The 23,825-nt window shown below is 38.2% G+C and overlaps 1 protein-coding gene across 1 annotated transcript in view; it reads left to right on the top strand.

Moving 5' to 3' along the window:
* LOC146763004 (transcription factor RFX3-like) overlaps positions 1–11,163 on the top strand; it is a 293,397-nt gene extending 282,234 nt beyond the window's left edge. Inside the window, exons 14-17 of the mRNA XM_085571343.1 lie at positions 5,887–6,095; positions 7,086–7,239; positions 9,240–9,282; positions 9,725–11,163. Coding sequence (XP_085427469.1) covers positions 5,887–6,095; positions 7,086–7,239; positions 9,240–9,282; positions 9,725–9,966 — 648 coding nt within the window. The 3' untranslated portion in view covers positions 9,967–11,163. The remainder of the gene's footprint in view (positions 1–5,886; positions 6,096–7,085; positions 7,240–9,239; positions 9,283–9,724) is intronic.
* Positions 11,164–23,825: the final 12,662 nt, after the last annotated feature.

The raw sequence follows: 23,825 nt of genomic DNA, 5'->3' as shown, positions 1-23,825 counted from the left end.
CTGTGCTGCAGACAACATACACCAAGAGAGGGAAAAAATGCAGGGGAGCAAGTGCAGTTTCTGAAAACAAACTGCGCTTCTTCCCTCCCTCCTTTCATTCTCGGAATTAGTCTTAAAGGTGCAGAACTTAATATCCAGCATAAACAGAACAGATGATTGGGGATACAAGCATCATAAAGTCACCCCAGGATACCATAATCTCTAATTGGCCCAGCCTTGGCCAGAGGAATGTCCATCTTCAGAGCCATCAGGGATTGGCTCTGCTAGACATGGTGGAAGCTTCTAGCAGCTTCTCACAGAAGCGACCTCTTTGGCCCACCACTACCAAAAACCAGGTTGTATAAACCCACAGTCATTCACCATGACCCATCATTTTTCTTAACAGGCCATACAGGATTACTCCAAGATGTAGTGATGGGTTTAAAGACACCTGCCTCAAGCAAATCTTTAATTGCTAACATTTCTACCCTCCAGGAATGCAATACTGCTTCAGAGACACTAATTTTGTAGCTGGGGAATTTCTACTGGAGGTATTTTTACCTTTCCTACCAGAATAGGTCTCATACTAATATGGCTTGGTGACAAATTGACACTGTCTCTCTGGTAATTGTAAAGTTAAATCCTTTAAGATATCAATTCCAATTATATACTCAAGGACTGGAACTGTCATCACTGAGTATTTTCGACATGGAAAATTTCCTATTTTCATTTCAATTTGTGTTTGCACAGCTTCAATTTGTTTACCTCCTAATTCACTTATTAGAACCTTTTCACCCTTAAATCTTTTTTTATTACCATAAATTAGTGAGGCCTCTGCTCAAGTATCCACAAGGGTTTTAACTGTTTGAGTAGATTGGTTTTTCCAAAAAATTTGAAAGTCCACATGGGAACGCAAATCCTTTCTTGTCCATCCCTGTACTGGAGCTTGGCCTATTTCCTAATCTTGGTTATTATATACTTCCATATCCCGCACTTCCTGTAAGGGGTACAGCAAGTTAGTGTACAGATCCCAATCCTCCTTTCCCCTAGAACTAATGACCCACCCATGGGGGACCTTCCACAGATGGGTGGAATGTCCCATCAAGGTTCCAAAGGTGGAGCCAATGGCTGACTTGCATCTTTTGGAGCCCTAATTTTCAGTTGGGAGCTCTGTACTTTCTTATTTGGTTTATTCAGCCCACACTGTAAATCCTCCACATTTCATCAGTGGGAATTCCATCTATATTTTCTCGCACCATTCCATCTTTCAGAAGTGCAGCAAACATTTTTTTTTTTTTGAAACTTTATTATCCCCTCCAGACAGGGAGTCTAATTTATTCCATCCAGATCCACATGGCTCCCATTCTCCCAGATTCCCTAACTGCTGTATTTTTTCTCACATCTCCAATTGGATTTCCTGTTTCATTAATTTACAGGGTCATGATGGCATTTTTATATGCAGGAGGAACAGCCTTAATTTATCAGTTTCTCATGTGTACTGATAAAACATTTTGTAGCATTGTGTCTGCATCTCCAATAAAAACAACTGTTTTCATTCCTTCTCAAGATGTTTCATGCAATCTCTTAATGTGTACCAAGGTCTATCCCCCCGACCAGTCACTTTCTACTGGGTACTTATTATTATACCCTTCTCAGCTACAACTGACAGCAATTTAGTATCTAGCTGTGTTCCCCAAAATGCCTCTTGAATAAAAGAATCTGAGCTCAAAGTCATAAATTTCCTAGTCTCCAGGGTCTGTACCTACACCAGTGGCTCCCAAGTTGTGCAGTTGCACCATCCATGTTAATAACAATTCTCCAGACTTTTGTTTGAATCTATTAAGCATATAATTAATCTTGTGCTGTGTATAGTTGTCTATATAATGTTTTATAACCTGTTGTCCATTTGCATCATATTCCGTTTTCCTGCGCAATGCAGGGTCAATGTCAATGGTCTTATCTGACCCAGAATCATCTGGATGAGTAGAGTTCAAAATGTCTCTGTCCCACTGGTCATGATACACGGAGAGAGACTCTAAAATTCAAAGACAAAATTAGTTTTAATAGAGGTATATTTTTATTCAGCCAAACACATGGGGATATCTCCACAAATACATGCCTACCCCCTGTACACTCACATTTTCTTTTATCCCCTAGAATGTTGCATATTCATCAAGTTTCACAATAGATCATTTCCTGGCTCCCCTCCCTCTCCGCTTTGTATGCTAATCATATTATCAGTCCTTTTCACCTGTGCAGTTGTCTCTTGTGGTGGTCTCGGGGGTTGTAGGGGATGAAGTAAAGTTTTCTTCCTCAGGGTTGACTTTCTGACCCTGATGCCTTGCGCATGCTTACTGATCTTTTGGCCACTGTCCAAGCCAGGAGTCCAGATTCATCTGGTTTCAGGAGCCCAAGGAGCCTTGTTATCTCAGTATCCTTGCATAGTGTGTCCTGTTCTTGATAAACATCCTTCTCCTTATCAGGCATCCTTGCATTCTTTCTTGCTGTTTTGCACCTAGTCCTTTCCTTTCTCATGCAACCAAGTGTTAGGAAAACTAATCCACAAACATCAGAGGTTTATGTCCAAAAAGGAGACAGAGGAGTCCTTTTACTTTCTTCAAATAAAAGGAGAAGCCATGGGGCATTCCCCTGGGGTCGCAGCCTCCTTTTTTTATCCTAATTTCCTGGCTGCATTTCCCTTCTCTCTTTCCCCATTGGCTGAGGTACTTGAGAGGTACCGACTTCCCGATATGCCTGATACCAAAGATTTCCCTCTAATGTATAACCCTCCCTTTTAATTTTTAATTCTTATGTAATTCAGGGTTTTTCCCGATTGTTTCTTTCAACTTTTAATGTCTAATTTCATTTATCAGCAAACCTAAAGCTTATTTGTAAAAGCAAATACCTTTTTCCATTCATCAATCAGTGGAATCCTTCCCATTGTTTCTTTTATCTCTCAGTGCTAGCTTTATCTACCAGCAGACCCACAGCTTGTTTGTAAAGACAAATCCACTACTCCTTTCACAAGGATGCAGCAAATATTAAGCAATGTCCATCATTTATGTGCCTATTCTTAATCAATTTCTTCTAATTTCTGTGATTAATATATATCCTCTAGTTTATGGGCCCATGTTTCAGTCAATATCCCACTGCAATCCAGCAACTGCAATTACTGCATGCAATTTGATTTTATTCACTCGCCTCCTGTGAAGTGGGTATGTATGACAGCGCCCGGCACAAGTGAGATAGCTCTCCAAAATCTTGTGCCCCAAGCTGATGTTTGTCCCACAATTTTATTCACAAAGGTGTTCCATATGCAATACATTACACAACGTTTCTATGCATATTCAACCCCTGGCCCCGCCTGTCTTCGCCTCTCATGCTAAATAGGTCCACGCCCTTCTGGGCATGCGTGGTTTTTTTTGTGGTGTTCTTTACGGGGGTCTCTGGTGGTCTTTTGAGGCTGATACCATAGTCTTCCTCTGCATTGAACTTTTGAACTCTTCTCCTCTGCGCATGCGCTTTTGGTCTTCTGCTATCTTATCTGGATAAGTCCATCATCCTTGACAGAGGGGCTTCCTTATCTGAGTTCTTTGCATTCCTGGTCTTCTCTGGTATTTGTATTTTTGCAAGAAGCTTTAAAGATTTTTTTTTTTTTCTCTTCTCTCTTTCCTATGTCTTTTGCGCCATGGCAGAGATTTTTTAGAATTTAACATATGATTCTACAAACATGATACATTCATTTTTTGATACATTCATTTTTGATACATTCATTTTGTTAGCTCAAGTGATCTCTGGAAAATCTCTTATTTCACCTGTGCCTGCCAGGACACACCGCGGCTGCTGCTACGGCTGCAGAGTTTCTACTACATTTTGTTTGCTACCCTGGATGTGCCCGCCTCTGCCGTTCTAGCCGCCGCTCAGAGGTTCCTGCTACAGCCCATTCTGCCATCCAGACAGGCACTGAGAACAGCTGCCTCTGGGGGTTTGTAAAAGACGCCCCTTTTCTATGTCTTCTGCCAGCTCACCCGCCATTACCCAGGTGCAGAGAGGTGGCTGACCATGCATCACAGTGCCCCCTCTAGCCACGGGAGAATCCTCGCACCTGCCCCACCTGGCCGGGAGCCAACAGCGCCCCTGCCAGCTGTGACCATACCTATACCAAAGGGAAAAGTGCTTGGCAGCCATGAGTAGGCTGTTATTTGGTTTCTGGTTTTCTTTGCTGTTGCTGCCGTTGTGGTTGTTTGGTTGCTTTTTTATACATACTAGTAAAGAAGTGTTAGTCTTTTTCCCATATCTTTTCTTGAAAGCCCCCTAATTTCAAAGTTATAATAATTTGGAGGGAAGGGGGTCATATTTTCTATTTCAAAGGAGGTTCCCACCTTCCTTGGAAGACACCTGTCTTTCAAACTAAGACAAAAGGGGTTTCACTCTTATATTGTTACTTGTATAAAGGCAAATGATCAGATGTTTATTTTGGAACTTTGTGGTCTGGCATACCCATCTGCTGGCCAGGCATCTGGGCATGTCAATCACAAAGCCCCTGTTTTCCTAAAATTGCATGTGTTGTTTTGAAAAGGTACATATGTTTAAAGGTTCACACAGTGGTCAACTTTGGTTCAGGCTCCACATAGGGCCTACCACATCACCCCCTGTGCATGGTATGAGGTGGTATAGAATAACCCCAGGCTCCTGGCCTTAACCCATCTGGCTGCTGAAAAAATTAACTCTTTCCTGGCCAGAATCAAGACACTCCTTCAAAGCAAAAGTGACCATGGTACTTTGGTTTCTTTGTTCCTCTTTAGTTTTTACTTTCTCAACTCCCATTTGGGAAAAATGGAGTAGAAGATAAAGAATTTTTGTAAAGTTTAATAAGGCATTAACTAAGCGACAAAAAAACCCCAAAAACCAGTGCTGGAGTGCTCCTGGCGGACAGCCAAAGAACACCGGTGTTTTCTGAGATACATGCATATTCATGTATTTTATACATTATTCAAACATTCTTTCAAACTTTCTGATGTTTGGGAACTCCTTTGTTTGGCTTCTTCACACTCTGGCTTATCTGCATGACATCCTGTCTGTCAGGTCAATATATTTTATTTCTTCTTATGTCTCCATCCTGCTGTTTCACATCCTCTGATAAGGATTTAGTATGTCTTCCTTAAATTTAACATGGTATTCTCTAATTGTCCTCGGATGCTGTTTTGTGTCATGGTTATCACTTGGACAGGTTGGACAGTGGATGGCCTTACACTGTTTTTAGCTACACTAAAGCCTTTTTTACATGTTATGTTTTGCTAAGATCTATAATACAATCCATTCATCACACTAGTATTTCCATAAGCAATACATAGATATTATATTCATTACATTACTATTTCTATGAGCAACACAGTGCATACTTAAGCTGATAGATTATATTATATTAACAAACAGCTAAAAAAATTTATAATTTATACTATTTCTAAATACTTATAATCACTAACAACATACATAAGCTAATACACAAATGTGAAAGACAATATTATCTGGTCATTTTTCACACATTTGACTGCACTTTCCACTCCTTGTTCCTGCAGTCTCAAGCCTGACAATTCCTGAAATTTTTACTAGAAAAATCATGAATAAGTGAAGTTGAAAATTCTTTAATGAAAATGAATGTGGAACATTGCAATGTATTTATGAATTTTCATTGTAATACTGTATGTGTGTTTTATCTGATGTCCATTTTTGTACTTTGGATTCTTCCTCTCATTTTCTTCCAACAAAACAGAGAGAGACATGAAGATAAAAATACTCATTAGTTTGTCTAAGAAGTATATTTCATCCTTTTAATTTAATTGTTCAGTCTTTAAGTATAATTTGCATTTTGTGTTTTGCTTTCATTTTTGCCATGTTTTATAACAGGAACAGGCTTCCTGGGTGTGTCAGTGTGATGACAATATGGTTCAAAAACTAGAAACAGATTTCAAGATGACTCTTCAGCAGCAGAGCACTCTAGAGCAGTGGGCGGCCTGGCTTGATAATGTAATGGTGCAAGCACTGAAACCATATGAAGGAAGACCCAGCTTTCCTAAAGCAGCACGGCAATTTCTTTTAAAATGGTCTTTCTACAGGTACTCTTCTAAATTATTTCAGCTATTTTATTATTAACTCAATAGTATGCCATAATAATGTTGAAAAAAGTTATATCAGACAATAGTTCCCAAAAAATGTAGAGATTTCCCCCCACCCCCCCAAAAGATCAGTGTTTTTAACATTAAACACAGTGATATGTGCATCTCAGCAGCAGATGAAATTGTCCTTGTATATTGTTTTAAAGGTCTTGTGCAAGTGTAATGAGGTTAGAATTTTATCCTGATTTGGAAACATGCTATGAAATATTTTTGATTGAATAACTATACAATTTTAAAGCCAATGTTTTAATATTATTTATTAAAATACCATGGGTTCTAATTTTATTATTAGGGACAATTTTTTTTATTGTGCAAAAAGAACAAGACAAATGTTCTATGCCATCTGCTACTGTATCAGTTATCATAGTAAAGCCATTTTTTTTTCAAAATGGTGCATGATAGCATCTACTTTGTGAGAGTATCATATGGATGTTTTCATCCACAATCTGCATTTTTCTATTATAAGGTATATATAAACTTATCTAAATTTTACAAGTTTAAAAATCATACCAATTAAAACCTTTGAACTAGGAATGGGACCACAACAGACAATATTTTGAAAGACAATTTTTTTTTTAAATTAATAACTTTAATACATTTTTGTTATTTAAAAATTTAACAAATAACTTCCTTTTGCTAAGATCAGTTTTTACATGTGCTCACATATTAGTAATTGTGCATACAGCAAAAAAATCCCTTCCTACCTTTTTGAAAATTTAGCTTCTAGTTGTGTAATATGGTCTCTAACCATGCTTTCAAAAAATGAGAGAGACAAATAATTGTCTTTCCCAGACATTTCTTTCTGAAGACATCATAAATCAGATGGTTTTGAATATCATTACTTTATTATTCTTTAAGTGTATATTCCATATGAATAAATTATTAAAGAATTTTGATATTTATTTCATATTTCCCCCCCTATTTAAATAGCTCAATGGTGATTCGAGATTTAACCTTACGCAGTGCTGCTAGCTTTGGCTCTTTTCATCTGATCCGCTTGCTTTATGATGAGTACATGTTTTACTTAGTCGAACATCGTGTTGCTCAGGCAACAGGAGAAACACCTATCGCAGTTATGGGAGAGGTAAGATAATACACAAGAAAATGGATTGGTGAATTTAGCAATAAATTCAGATATGCATTTTCAGGTTTTTTTAACATTTACATGGACCTATGGGATATTTTTTAATAATATTTGTAATCTGTTGTAGATTGAGTTGCAAATCCATTGGCATCTTCAAATTTGGGTTATATACCTTCATTCATGTTTCACACAGAATGAAATGAAAGTAGCTCCAAAGTACTTGAAGGATTGGGACATGGCATAATTTCATGCCTATATTTCAATGTATTTTGTTTAAAATAAACAGAGCAAAGTATAAATTCAGAAACACCATGTTTTATATGTATTTATGGTATTTGCAATCTGAAGTTTTCCTCACTCTTCTTTTTTTTTTTTTTTTTTTACTCCCTTAACCATTGATTTTGTGTAAGTTGCTTAAGAATTCACATTATCTTAGGAGTTATCATCAAGGAATTGTACTTTTAAATTTCTAGAAAATGGATGTGGACATACAATAGAAAGTTCACTAGATTGAAGCTTGATGTTTTTATACTTGATGATCATTATATAATGTTTAATCTTACTGATAAGTTGTAAGTCACCTTGCATGACTTGATATAATTTTTTTTCCTCAGGATATATTAAAAAGTATAATTAAATATTATAAAAATATGTACATTTGCATAGAGATTGGAAGTCTTGGCTTAATTTGTAGTTTAATTAATCTGACATGTAAAAAAAATTACTTTCTGATTAGATACTTGAACTCTGCCATTACATTTATAGCAAAGTATTGCAAAAGTATAATATTGCTACATTCTTGTTTTATTGACATAGTATATGTTAAATGTAATGCTTGTGGTGTACTGTGGGACTTCCTAGAATGTTTTGGTAAACTTTAGACAGATATTACCTTAGAGAGAAAACATGTAATTAAAGTTTTGAGAGATGAGAGGGGAACAGGGAAGTTGTAAACATTCATTAAATGCATGGCTTCTTGTGTTTCTCTGCATTTACTGAATAGCTGAAATAAAATTGGAAAGACTAAGGCTAGTTTGACAAACACTTGAAGCCTTTATGAACTGTCTTTACAGCTGAGAAAAACAGTTTCCTCCCCTCCCATCCCCTTAGATTTGTAGATTGATGCTGGCACAAGTACTCAGACAGTCCTGTCGTTAACTGGATCAGAGAATTAATCCTGTCCAAAATAATCCCTTGGGTTATTTTTATTGGGTTAGTTCTGTCATGTGGTTCTTTGCATGGCCATGTGGAAGACTTAAGGTGAAAGGATGGGTATGGGAAGGTGAAGAGGGAGTATATGTGAGGGAACCTGGAAAGATAGGACTGCTGCTGCTTATGCTGGTTTAGTGTTCACTGAAGTTTTATCTTTCTGTATTTCTGAAAAGGACTGAATCAGGTATGTTTATAAATATATTTATTTAAATATTGAACTCCTTTTATTTGAGATTAACTAATCAAATTATACTCTGCAGCTTCTCATTTAAGAGAATGGTAAAGGACTCAGACAAAGAAAGGGAGGAATAATAGCCATCAACCCTATTTTCAGTGGTGCCATTTATTTACCCTATGTATAGTTTTGCTACATTATAACTGCCTTTAGTGACACACCATTTCAGGAGAACTTTTAAGCAAACTTTTGGTTAAAGCATTGCAGTTTAAAAGTGGACACCGGTCATATTTTCCAGCATTCTACATCAGAAATATCACACTCAAAGCAACAAAGGCTTTGACATGTCACCCTAAAAAATGCAGAAACATATGCTTAAGTTTATATCCTATTGTTTTAATTGCTGAGAATATTTCATTTTATTTTCCTTAATATGGACACATATAATGGGATGGAAAATTAAATGGTATACTATGGGATGTGACTGCAGTCAAATGCATGCACTTTCATACTAGCCAAAAGCCATTAGAGCATACTACTGGTTTTACCATAGATAATCTAAGGTCATGTTTGTGTAGGACTGTGTGCACACTTTTTATTGTTTATTTTGCAGTTTGGTGATTTAAATGCTATATCCCCTGGAAATACGGATAAAGGTAAGCACTCCCAAATGTATAATTTTATATAGAACTAAGCTGTCTCTTTGAGCAAAACAAGTTTTTATTTTTGAAAATATAGTTAAGTGGAATCGAAAGCTACATCAGAATTTAAATTATGTGAAAATTACTATTATATGGGTACAATATGCTATACATATAGTATATAATAAGGACTAGAATACTCTAGGGCCTAAATAGTTAAATTTTTTAAAATGTCTATTATTTACACAAGAAATTTTCAAAATTTAATTGCATATTCTGGTGAGAGAGCTGAAGGGGATGGACAGCTGGAAGAAGGAAAATATGATTGGTTATTACACTTTCCTTTGTTTTCATATTTTATGTTATTTGCAAAATGAAGGCCTTTCTATTCAGATTTTTTCCCTTTGTGCTATTTTTTCTTTTATTTTCTTTTTTTCTTTTTTTTTTGTTTTTGCAGATGAGGGCAGTGAAGTTGAAAGTGAAATAGAAGAAGAGATGGATGAAAATGGAGAGCCACAAGCCAAGAGGGAGAAAACAGACTTAAACCAAGCATTTCAGGTGGGCTGCTTGCAGCAGCCAGTGCTTGAGAGTGGAATAGAGCAGAGCCTCCTGAACCCAATTCATAATGAGCACATTGTTACAAATACTCAGACTATCAGACAATGCAGTGCTACTGTAAATACATATACTGCAGTCTAATATTGAAGTGCCCCTCAACTGCATTAGCCTTGTTGATGCTGGTCTTAATGGGGGAGGTAGGAGAATAGGTCTGAAAGTTGTCTTATCAAATTTTAGCTGTGCTGAACATTATCTTTTTTGGGAATTGTGAAATAAAATGGGTGTATGCATTTTGTCAGATGTTTAAAAAAATTGTAAGCAAAATCAATTTACATTGGTTATTCAATATTGAGTTTTTGTAGTTTCAAGTGTCAATGAAGACTTTTGTCAAATTTTTTAATGTTAATGCTTTTGTCCTCTTAAAATTAAAATAACTTTTTTTCATAGTTTAAATATATTTTAATGTTAATTATTTGTCATAATGATTTCATATACATAGTTTTTAATTAGATGCAAAATATTAAAAGAAATACTTTATTTGACATACCGGATGCATACTCATTTGACAGTATATGCACCAAATTTGTTATAAAAGGTGCTTTTCATTGAACAGAAGAGACTATTTTCATGAAAGTGTGAACATTCAGGTGGCATTTTTATCATAATGTTGGAGGGTTGGGAAGATCTACTGTTTTCTTTCTGTAAGGAAGGAGTGTTTTCACTGCATTTACAAATGCAGAATAAGTGATAGAATTGTAACAATGTGGTAATGTGTACACTGTAGGCGCACCTAATTATCTGAACACATGTAAGCAATACAAGCTTCCTTTAAAATCAACAGCTCTGGATTATATTTGCATGCCAATTCCTCTGGTTTTGAAGACCACTGATTTTATTTTAAGACCACTGCAAAGATACATCTGGTTATCAAATGGTACTGTAGTTAATAGAAACTAAACCACAATAGAAGTAACTTGATTTTTTTAAAAGTGTACATGCTACTTATGTTGAACTGGACATACAGGAAAACATTCTTTTTGGATGACTTTCTTCTATTCTAGGCCTGTTCCTACTAGTTTAATTTGCTGCTTTCATAAATGATAATTTATAGAATGTAAGAAATGTAGCAACCTGCATATTTTTCTTTTAAAAATGTATTTCATTATTAATAAAGTTAATTTAATTTTTTTAGAAAAACTTATTAAGGTAGTGTAACTGGCACACCTCCCTTGTACTTATTCCCAATTGCATTACATTTTAATAGGTGGCTAGATGGATCATTGCTATTTAAGAATTTACATCAGGGATCATTGTACCTCGGCTATTACATGGTGCCTTAAACAGAAATGAAACTAAGAATTTGTATTTTTTGTTATTTTTAATAACTCTTAAAATGTATTCAAAAAGGTGTGCCTGTCACTTTCAAATTTCTTATGTATTAGGGGCAGGTTACATAGTCTTCAAAGAAATAAAGAGGGTTTTATTATTAAGTTATATTTATATCCCTCCTAAAATTGATGTTAAAAATATTTTTTCTTGTTTCTAGTTGAATTTCACTTTATTACAAATAAAATTTGCTTGGGAACTTGAAAAGCAAAAGTAGTTTTAATGCCAACTTCAAATCTTGTTAAAGTAAATGGACTATAGTCATAAGCATGGTTATATATTTTAGGCTCTTGTCAGATTTTTAAAAAGTCAGACTAAATAAATAAGCAGGTACATAATGCAGCACATATTTTCAATTTGCATATGTGGTAGGGTGTCAGTCTGATGCTACGTTTTAATGATTATATTTTATAGTGATAGTTTATACAGTCCATAATAATTGACATTAGACATCTCTGATTTTTTTCTGATTATCTTAAGCATTTTCATTATTTTTAAAGCAGACATAAATTTGCTAAGCTAAAATATTGAAAATAATTCAATAAAAGCAAAAAAGTGAAAGAAATAATAGCAAAAGTAATTTTATAGAAAGGACTGCATTAAAAATGGAGTCTCTTGTTTTATCTAGTGTGACTGTGGATTGATATTATTTTAAGTCATATATACCAAATGAGTGAACAGCATGTGACATGAACAGTGTATTTTTAGCAAATAAATTTGTTGCTAGAGCTTTAAGATGTATCAAGAATGGTTATAGATTAACTAATATGGCTTAATACTTTTTGGGGTACAAAATTATTTGTAAATTTCTTAGCAAAATTTCGAGGCAAGCCCATCCTGCTCCATTCTATGTAGGCACAATTCCTATTTATGTCTGTACATGATTTTTGTCTCAGCAAAAAGTGCAAATGAGGTTTGTATTAATTTCTCTCTAAATTCACCTGTGCACTGAATCCTCATAGGTTGTGTTCTCCCAAATATCACTGCATTCTGGGTTTTTTAACTTAGGAATCAGCACCCTTCACCAAAAATCCTAAAAACTAACCTATGATAAATATCTACTCCCTTTTATTTTGCATTATAATATTTTTAAAAATAAAATATAGTTGAATATTCATAATTTTTCATTCTTAACATAGGGTGCCCTATGCTGTACTGATGGTCCCTATTGCCTGGTTTCAAATTTTGTGTTGACAAACTTTAAATATTTTTTATTGGTAGAATGTTGGATTTGTTGCTGCTGAGAGAAAAGTATGGTTGTAACATGTAAATCTAGATTGCTAAGAAGAGCTGGGACCTCAACATCTTCTGAACAGTTAATCACTGTTCATGTAGTGCAAAAATAAAACAAAATATATGCATACAAAGATAGAATGCATATCATGGATTCTAATAGCCGTTAGCAAAACAAATTTAAATTATTCCTGATTCAGAAAACTGAATTAAGTTTGTATTTCTATGCTTATCAACTGATTATTCTCTCAAATTTTTAAGTAATATTTTCCCCACTTTAACAATTATTTGAAAGAATTAAGTTGCTGTAAGCTGCTGTGCTTTGCTTTTAAATTTACTGCAATTTAGATCAAACATACACACATGAAACAATTTAAAGACTTTTGATATTTGTTAATAGATGGGTATTGTTAATGATTTGAGCACAGAAATATGGATACCTCACTCCAAATTATATAGTGTGTAGCATGTGGCTGAATTGCCACTCTGAAGCCTGTTTAAATCTTTAGAGCTCTAAAGAGCTGTAGCAAGCATTTACTGACTAGACACTACAAGATAAGGGCTCATATAATTTGTGGATTTTACCCAATCTTGATGTGAAATTAAAAATATATTTTAGAGTCGCTTCCCCCATTGGTACAAATTACTTAGTAAACACTGTGGCAGAATGGGAATGGGTATTGTTGAATTACGTTTTCAAAATATGGAGCCAAATTTTCACAAGTTTTATATTTATGAAAAGTTGCATTTTCATATTTCTCATTGTAAATAAGTTTTTTTAAAATCCCCCTCTTTTCAGTTATCTGCTTCCGTGTTTTATTATTATACTGTAGCATGCTTTGTGCATCTTTTTTTTTTTTAATGTTCCATTTAAAAAAAAAATGGATCGTATTGTTTACTTGCAAAATTATGATGTACAGCATTTCTGCTTTTAGTTCACAAATGTGTAAAATATTGTGCTGGTGTACTGTCACTGAGGAATGTATAGCTTTATAAAACATCTCAGTTTAAACTGAAGCATTTTTAAATGTCTGAAATACTGCTTCTGTTCAAAATATTTTCCATGGGGGAAGACCTGACCTGATATATTTGTGATTCTCACCAAATTATATCAGCATTGTTTAGAAAGACATTTATATTAGTTAGCACTACATTGCAATCTAGCTTACTTTACAGAGTGGTTTTACAAAATGAAATAACCTTTTATAGTCATGGGAAAAAAAGGTGAAAAATAAACTTTTTAAATAACGTATTTTTGGTACTTTGTGACAGTTATTTCAGAGTTTAAAACATTCTTTTGTCTCTGTAGAAAAGGAAAACTATCATGTCTGTGGTTTAAAAATAGGTCAATCAATGGTATTCTAGTATCTTTGCTACTTTGGTGATTAAAAAAATTAAAAACAGGAATAGAAGAATAAATACAAAGTACTTAGTTTTAGCCTTAGAAAATTAATGTAATGCCTTGCATTAACCCTTTGAGCATTGTGAGGATACACTTTTTAGGTAATTTAATTAGACCACTGAAAATATTCTATATATTTAAGTAACTCATTCTCCTGCAGAATTTTTTTTTTAATTTCTAGATTAAATATTTGCATGGTAAACAGAAATGTTTTTGTTTCAAAAGGCTTAATAGATTTAGGTGAAATTATTCACTGCCACCAATATGTGCTGTATGGTGCAATACTATTTCTGGTATTTTCTTTTCATAATTGCATAAATATCTGAAGAAATAAAATATTTGACTCTACAGTCATAGGTTGTTTATGACTCCTTTACAATAGGGATGTTTACAAAAAATATTTGTACTCTTTTGGAAATATCTTTAGGGTAATATTAAAATACCTTAATACTGTAAATTAAAATCTTCACAAATAAAACCACAACTACTTAATTAACAAGAGAATTAATTTTACATAACCCTTGGTATGTTTGCAATCAAATTGTCTGTAGTCTATCTGATAAATACACAAAAAGGACATTGTATTCATATTACTTTTAGCAGTCAGTCACTGTGATATGAACTAATGGAAAGACAGTGGTACTAGATTCAGCTTCCTCTACAGGGATGCAGTTTGTATGACTTATTGAATGTCAGAATTTAGAAAGAAATAGAAACCAAACCCTAGAAATTGCACCTGCCTTCTGCTGTGTTGAAAAGTCCTTTGTTCTTACAAGTAGTACTCGCCAGAACAAGGGAACAAGTTCAGAAGTGAGTTGAGAGTTTTTGAAAATTATAGATAGAAATACCACCTTACTTAGCTTTTCTACTGGTTGATGGCAGAAGAAATCAACAACAGTAGGTGCAACTGTATTTTATTCAAATCTAGCTGAGTGAAAAAAAGTCTCATTACATTTAGTGGAATTACATCACTAATATAGTGCAAGAAAGTTGCAAAGATTTCTAGTAAGTTAATGCAAATTAATGCATAATTATAATGCAATACTCAAAGGGGTTTAACAATCTTTTATTCATAATTTATTGTAAATGCTCCCCAGTTTGCCTGCCTTGAACATTGCTCCTAGTGATTTTAAATGCAAGCAGACCTAACTGTAATTTACCCATTTTACTCAAGAGTAAAAGCCACTTACAAAGTGACTGCCTAGTTTTTGTTTGAGGAAAATATGCCTCAGTTTGATCATTTAAACTTTTGTGGTTTATTCTGATTTTTTTTTTTTCTTTTAAAAAAGAAACTCGGCAATTAAAATGTTGAGACTGGAAGCCCTGAGTAATTAAAGTTTTTGTAAAAATTGTTCTTGTAAATTGATCTGTAAGCCTGAAACTCACCATAGAGAAAAAAGTCCATAACAAAACTATGAGCATCAAAATGACCCTCACTTAAATCACAATGAGGGAAAGGCTCTTATGTTCTTAAGTGCTTCCTTGATCATGTTGCAAATGTCTTCAAGAATTTTCAGCACTGGGTGAACTTTAAAATAATAAATATTTTAAAATAATTAAGGCTGCAGAGGGATAGCGTCCCTTGATTTGAGTTCAACAGGTATATTATCCATTATCTTTTGACTCGCTGATAAGACAGTCCTTTTCTTTTAGTTTTTTTTACACAAAGAATACTAAAGGGTTCTCAAATACATTGTTAAAGTGATTGTTCTGCATTTAAACATTAAATATCATATTGAAATAACCCAATAAACCAATTTAAATGCAAAAAATAATATATAATTATGCACCAAAGCAAGTCTCTCATCCTCACTGAAAATTTGGATTTACAGTAATAACCAATGAGGCTATTTAATAAACTTTGAGTGCCTTTCAAACACTTAGGAAATTTTGCCTGAGGTGGTAAACTGTAATTAGGTTAATTCTAGAACTTGCCAGTCAATGATTCTGTCATCACTCAGGGCTTTCTTAGCTTCTAGAAAACTTACTTGGTTTCATTTATTTTCTACTGTATTTTTTAAGGTGCCATCCTTCAAATTTCACTTAGTAAGTGGCAGTTTACATTATTCAGTACCACAGGCACAGAAATGTAATAACACTAGGAGAAACTGAACTTTTGTTTTCCTATTTACTGCATACATTATGTAAATTAAGAAAGCAACTTTTTTGTAGAAGGTGCATGTGACATAATGTAGTTTTGCAGTTTTTTAATTTGTTTAACACACTTTTAAATTATTTAAGGAAAACCTCTCTACAGAATAATTTGATAGGGTTTTTTGTATAATGTGTTTCATTTTGTAAATAGGTATTTCCTGATGTGAATTTTTTTGGTGAGAAATGCTAAATCTTTTAGTATATCATGTCCTCTCAAAATTGGAAGGAGCTGAATAATAGTTTGTGGGCAATTTGTATTGTGTACTGTACAATAACTAGAAAACTTTTATAATTCTAAAAATATATATTAACTTTTAGTGTGTTGTTTTTAAAAATAATGGCTGGAACATGCTAAAGACAGTAGGATTTTTCTGAATATTTCAGACGAACTCAGGCTAGTTTTCTTGTGTTTTTCAAAATAAAATTGTGTATTGTCTTCTGAAATAAATAAATTTGTTTTCCTGTTACAAACATTTGACATTTGAATTGTTTTGAGGTTTCTATAATTAAATACTTTAGATTGCAATACTAATGAATTTGGAAGAAAAATTATTTCAACTTTGTTTAAATCATAAATGGAAGTTTAGTTCAACCCCCCTGCAGTGCTATAATATAGTTCCCATAGCATACAATATGGCATAAATGGTGGAAATTCAGGGATGCAAGTTATTGTAAGAAGACAACAGAATATGATGGGTTGCACTGAAACAGAGTAAAATTTAACAGGGTAGAAAATCCATCTGGATTTAGGTGAAATGTACTGCGTAGTAGCTTGCTAACATGAGTGAAATATGCTGTTTAGTCTGTTAACTGCTGTGCTTGTAAAACTGTCCCAGCCAAGGAGCAAAGAATGCAATCTCCAAGGTGAAGAGCTAAGAGGGACCCCTTGAACTCTGAAACTAAGGAAAAAAAAAAAACAAAACAAAGTTAAGTCTGCAAAAAAATGGACAAAGGGATTAGAGAAATCTCTGTACAAAGGGCCAACTGTAAATTGTAATGCAAAATCAGCAGAATGAATATGCATGAATCTATTTTGAGATTCTATGTATATGTAAATTAGTATGGAATAATAAAAAGGATTGGGACTCCCCAAGGGGCGCACATAACTTTTGAAGGGAAATCCTTTCCTGCACCCAGCACTGTAATAAAAATATACCGTCCCTACAAATCTTTATTGGAATTGTGGGGTCTTGATTTTCACCACAATTCATTTTGGTGGAGCCAGGCAGGAGGGCCCCTGTCTTCGCGGGGGCAGGGGGGGAGTGGACCTCCTTGGTGCACCCCGTGTGAAATGAACAGGGTCTATGCCTTTATTAATGTTCAGCTCTTTGTTAAAAAGATCATCTAGGCAGGGGACTTGACACGGAGCTGTTGTAGCTTTCCCGGTAGCCGAAGGGGGAGAAGGCGTGCAGAGTCTGTCCATGGAGTCTCTGTGGCACACTGGTATATGGAGGTGAAAAGGTGTGCAGCCTGTAGCTGAAGTCCCAGCAGACTGTCCTCTCTCCTTTCCTCCTGGCACACTGGTAGCCGAAGGGTGAGGGGATGTGCAGAGCCTGCTGCCGAAGTCCAGCAGCAGCTATCCCCTCTCCTTCCCTCCTGGTAACACCAGGTAGAGTGTCTGTTTTCCTTGTGCCTGCTTCCCACAGCCCAGTCCAATCTGGTCCTCTGCAGGTTATGGTGACAGGTCAAACACAGACTAGGGATGGGGTTCCCTTTTCCCCAACCAGCGCACCCATCCAGCCCCCTCCACTGTGCCCAGCCTTACATTTAAGGGTGTTTTTATCCCCAAAACCCCCTCCCATGATTCCACTGGTCTATTTTGCATCCCAGTCCTAGAATGGTAGTGGGGGGGGGGGGGGGAGTAGGTGATTCCCAGGAACAATTAGCTAATTAAAATTTCAATGTCAGTACTTAGTTCGAGCCAAGTGTCCCAGCAAGGCTGTTTTGTTCATAACACCGGGGATACTTCCCTGGAGGGGGCTCCACTCCGTCTCGGCTTGCCACCTGCAGAGACAGACAACGACCTGCTGGTGTGCGGATAAATGGTATGTATTGAGAGGGCCCTGCAGGGGGAGAGAGAGAGAGACAGGACTGCTGGTAAGTCACTCAAGAGATGTCTTGAGTGCGCAGCCTCGTCCCTATGCCTGCAGGCAGCCCAGCCGATAGGGCGGCTGGAGCGGAGACGGGTTCATTGTTCGATAGATCGACCGTGAGCGGCTCTGGTGGTGAGTCCAGTGAACCCGAAGTTTGTGTGCTTGTGGTGTCCGGACATTGTGTGGTTAATGTGTTTGTAGTCATGTGAGTGTGTGGTGTTTAAAGGGAGTGAATGAGCGAACGAGTGAGTGTACCTGCGGCGTGAGGGGAAGTGCTACTCGCATCTGAAGTGGCCGGGTGAAGCCCCGGGGTGGGGGGGGGGGGGGGGGTGTTTGCTGGCCAAGCTGCGGAGAAGTGGGACAAGTGGAGGACATTTATTGATTTACTGTGTTTAGATGCGGTGGTGTGTTTTTCTTTCATTTAATATTAGTTTAATATCTGTTTCCCCCCCCCCAACCCCCCTTTCCCTGCCCCTTTCCCTAGAACCTTCCCTGTCATTCATTCTAGCCCCCTCCTCAACTTCCAGATGTTAGTTCTGCCCTAAACTCCTCCCCTGCTATTCCCTCATTGGTTGCTGTTCCTACACCCGTCCTCCTGAGTTCTGTATAAAACCTTTGCCCCCCCGCCCGCCGGGGTCTTGGGGCTCATGGAATAAAACCATCTCGTTCACCCCCCAAGTCCCGTGTCGCCTTCGTCTGTCCCCGCGCGCCACGAACTGAACTGCAGAGCTTGCAGGGGAAAGCGGCCGCCCGTTTCTCTTCCCTTACCGCCCAGCCCAGCACGGCTCGGAATGCCACGGCTCGGAGCGCGTACCGCGCCACAACATATGGTAGCAAGAGGATGGTTCCCTCCTTCGTCTTGTAAAAAAACCGGGCAAATTCATGGGGGCGCCCGCCTCACAGAAGAAGAAGGAGGGAAGAGGAACATCTACGGCCGTAAAAGCTCTGCCTGATGCTAAGAGGAGCTGAGCGCCGAGCGAAAAACTGACGCTCCGGGACCCTCTTTGTTCTCGCCATCTTCCCGCCCGGAAGCAGCCGCGCTGCACGGGCAGCCGGGCTGCAGAGCTTTATGGCGGGCAGACTTACCCGAAGAACAGAGAGAGCGGTTTTGGCAGCGGCTCGGGAGAGCCTGAAGAAAGGCTACCGAGAAGACGTTCCTCGGTCAGCAGCTGCAGTGAGACCACCGGAGGCTGATAGTGGCCGAAACCAAGGCTTCGGGGACGAGTCTTGGTTTAACGGGAACACCCAGGCTTCCGGAAGGGCCAAAACCGGGAAAGAACATCCCCAGTTTGCAGCGCGACTTTTCCATCGAGTCGAGGAGAAGATTCAAGCCATCTCCGTCCGAGCCTGCAAGGTAAGGTAGGCTACACGGGGTGGGGATCGCCCCGACGGGCGGCTGGGTCTCCCACCTTTTTTTTTTTCTCGCGTTTTAACCCCCGTCTGCGCCCAGACTGGGGCTGTAGCCGTGCATGTCCCTGGCAAGCGGGTGGGTTTTCTTTTTCTGGGAGAAGCTAGCACTGAGTGCTATCCTTCGCCTAGTCTTCTGTGGGGACCTAGATTAGATCGCTTTTTCTTCTCCTCGAAAAAGTTGTCTTCTCTATCCTCCCCTCCCCATTCTGGGCTGGACGGAGGGGGTAGAAAAGACACCAGTAGGGAACAGCTAAGAGGGCGACACGTTAGCTATAGGAGCGTTGTTAAAAGGGGCCCTTTACACCCACGCATTGCGCCGACATCCAGCTGCGTCGGGCGGCCCCCCCCCCCCTCCTATAAATTTCCCCTTTTTGCTTCTGTGAAGCTCCCTATGCCCCCATCCCCTCGGACTTTCCTAAAACCCTTTCCTATCCTCCCTTGGGGATTGCTGTGGCCGAGCCGCCCCAAGTGCCCTGCCGGACACTGCTCAGGCCAAGTGCAGTGTGCCCGGCACCCCCTCCCAAGATGGCGCTGGCCACACCGCTTGGAACCCGCTTTCCCGCCTTGACCCTTCTTTTCCGCCCCTGGCTTCCCGCCAGTCCCATTTCTCTCCCAATAGCCCTGCACCGTCCCTGCACGAGGCTAGTCCCTGTTGGGGGAGGCGGGGTTGGATATTCCCCATCCTTCTTCGGGCTCGTCCTCCGGGGGGAGGGTCGGGAGGGATCTTCTCCCGAGGAAATGGAGCCGAAACCCGGGACTGAGGATCCGTCATTTTGTCTTCCTCCTGAAATGGCGGCGCCCCGGTCCACCCCTTACCGATACCCCCTGTTAATCATGGCAATCACTAATTAAGTGATTGTCTGATTCCCCTATCCTATTCCTTAATGTACCCTACCCAATATTCCTTTTTATTTAACTACAAATTCCTCTTTTTGCTTTTGATTATTTTTGAATAATCTGTTTGTTGAGTTATATTTTATAGAAAGAAATACCATCCCAGTTAATTAATACTCAAGATATTAGGCCCACCTCTCAAACAGACATTCAAATTGAACAAACCACATCGCTATCCGCTGACTCTGCTTTAAGACAAGCGCCGTTATCCGCTGACTCTGCTTTAAGAATTTAAGAAGCTGAACATCGCAAACGCCGTAACGAAGCAAATTCTAAATCAGATGAAGTCACAAATCCTGCTGTGCTTTGTACCCTTAATTTGGACTTTCATTTAAGACAATTTTATATATTCCAGATGAAGTTTTTATATGTTTCATATGTTGTAATCACAATTAGTTTATCATTTTTTAATGTCTTTCAATTTATGTTTTTTTAATAATATATAATGTTACAATTTGATTTTATATTAAGTTGTTTTGTTGTAATTATAATTAATTCAGTCTTTTCTGATATTTTTTGACTTAAAGGTTGTGTTTAACCATTATTGCTACAGGAATCACTCAGCTACTATATCGCTTCAGGCTTGCTGCATTGCTGCGAAATTTAAAAATTTATTAGTTATATTTAGTTGATCTTTTATTATATTTAATTCCAATAATTCCATTTAATTATTTTATTTAAATTAGATAGTTGTAATTTTAATCATTCTAATTAATTTTTTTAGTTTAATTTCTGTCAATTATTTCATTCTATTTCAATAGTTTCAATTATTTGCATTATTCTAGATTGTTACTCAGAGCAGCAAAACAACAAGTTTTGTGCAGTCTTGTGTCTAATTTAAGATATTACTACTCTTCCTGCCCTATAAATGCAATAATGTGTCTTTCATGTCCTTTAAGTAATTTACAATGTTATCATATGATTTTATATTATTTGCATGTTTTATTAATTTGCTTAAACCACAAAATTCTCCTTCTTTTTGTAAAGGAAAAGAGGGAGATAGGGTGGTGTGTTTTTCTTTCATTTAATATTAGTTTAATATCTGTTTCCCCCCCCCCAACCCCTCTTTCCCTGCCCCTTTCCCTAGAACCTTCCCTGTCATTCATTCTAGCCCCCTCCTCAACTTCCAGATGTTAGTTCTGCCCTAAACTCCTCCCCTGCTATTCCCTCATTGGTTGCTGTTCCTACACCCGTCCTCCTGAGTTCTGTATAAAACCTTTGCCCCCCCGCCCGCCGGGGTCTTGGGGCTCATGGAATAAAACCATCTCATTCACCCCCCAAGTCCCGTGTCGCCTTCGTCTGTCCCCGCGCGCCACGAACTGAACTGCAGAGCTTGCAGGGGAAAGCGGCCGCCCGTTTCTCTTCCCTTACCGCCCAGCCCAGCACGGCTCGGAGTGCCGCGGCGAGGAGCGCGTACCGCGCCACAACATTTAGAGGTGGTGATTTGTGTATTTTAACAGTGGCTAGACGAATTCAGGGAGTTCCTCTGCCCCAGTGGTTTGGACTTGATCCCTGGGAGTTTGTGAACCCTGTGGATTATTGGATAGATAGAGGAGACCAATGAGTTTAATTGGAGGGGCTTTATCGGACTTCAGCTGGTAATATTGTAAGTCTGGACTGGGAGCAACCCACCGTAGAGGATTTAGAAATCCTCAAAGTGCCAAACAGAACAACCTGCCTCTACGGGCAGTTCCCAGGGGCTTTTGGTGTATCGGGAGGCTGGGACCCTGAGTGGGTACTGTTGCAGTGCAGAGTTTGTGAAAGACGCTGGTATTGCTGCTCTAGTAGGCATCAGGGCATATGCCCCGAGCGTAAATTGAGGGTACCTGATCAGGCTAACTCAGAACCTGGGATCTTAAAGCTTGTGTGCAGAAAAACACATTTGATACCTGCCACCTGGTCTTGTGTGTGGGAGGAAAATTGGGAAAGGACTGTGAAGCTCTCTGAAGAGAGATTTGGGTGGAAACGAGATAGGACAAGGAGATGGAGGTAATGGGAACTAATCAGAGTAAAGAAGTTCCCCGGGCTAGCCCCTTGGGGTGCATCTTAGCCCACTGGAAAGAAGTCACCAGTAGGGGCAGCTCGGAAAATAAAAAAGATTTAATTCAATATTGCACACACTGGTGGCTGTTATACAGGTTGGAGATGGGGCAAAGTGACCACCTGTTGGAACTTTAGATGATAATATCTTACTGCAGTTAATGTTCTTAAGACGGGAAGGTAAATGGGATGAGGTTTCGTATGCTAATATGTTTTTTGCTTTAAGAAATCACCCAGAATGGCAGAGGGACTGTGGGCTCAGAGCTCCTTCTGACCCACTGGTGTTAGCTCTTGAAAATGAAAACAAAGCAAAGAGAGAGCAAATCAAACGTTGTTCAGCATGCAGTATAGGACAGCGATGTATGAGATCAGATAAAGTTTATCATGCTGTTGCCTTCAGGGGAAGGCAAGGCGACCTGGTTGCAAGGAACAGCACGTCAGCCCGGCCTAGCCCAGGCTACTCGGGCTAACAACAGACGCTGACACCAGTGTGGTGGACAGTCGAAAGCCTTTATTATCTTATCTCATGGGTTTAAATAGTCTTGGGGGACTTTGCTACATCAGGGGGGTTTGGTAGGGTCTCTAGAGTTAGTCAGGAGTGGAAAACTACTGGGTTAGGTGTGGTTACATTCTTTGGAGTAATAGATAATGTGCTGCAGGAGGAGAGGGGGAAGGGGGTCTTTCTTTCCGTCACATCCCGAGATCTTCCGTTCGCCTGTCCCTATCTACTACACATGCTGAGGAGCAAGAACAAAATACATTTCATCTGTTAAAAGCTCCTCCTAGGAGATGGAGATGGAGGGATGAGAGGAATAAAGATGAGGAGGACTTCCCAAAAAAGAAAGGAGTCAGGTGGGGAAGGCACATCCACTCAGATCTATCATCCTCCTGACAGCCCAATTTCATCCAGAACTAGGAGGCAAGCAGTGTTACAGGCCCCTCTGCGAGAGGAAGTGGGACCAGAAGGGGAGAAACTAATGATTAAAGTGCCATTCATCACTCTTGACTTAAAAGCATGGGAGAGGATTGCTAGAAATTATCGTGTTGATACGATACTTACTGCCAAACATTTACAGTATGTTATCAAACAACACAATCCAGATTAGGCTGACATGCAGTTACTATTGGAGGCTTTTACTGAAACAGGGAAACAGCTAATCTTAAAAACAGCAGGAACTTTGGCAGAAAATTACTGCAAAAGCAAGCAGCTAGATGTAAAGGAGTATTTTGCCCTCCAAGACCCAAAATGGAATCCTAACATATCATCAGAAGTAAAGAAATTACCCGATTATCAAGAGTGGATAGGAACAGGAGTGGAAAGAGCTATTCCAAAGACCATAAAATGGTCTGCCCTATATTTCCTTAAGCAGGGGCCTTCCAAGACTCCG

The sequence above is a fragment of the Lonchura striata genome, chromosome W (genome assembly GCF_050655825.1).
Source record: "Lonchura striata isolate lonStrDom1 chromosome W, ASM5065582v1, whole genome shotgun sequence".
NCBI classification, from domain to species: Eukaryota; Metazoa; Chordata; class Aves; order Passeriformes; family Estrildidae; genus Lonchura; species Lonchura striata.
Note: the sequence above shows the minus strand (reverse complement) of the source record. Positions and strands in the feature narration are given on the sequence as shown.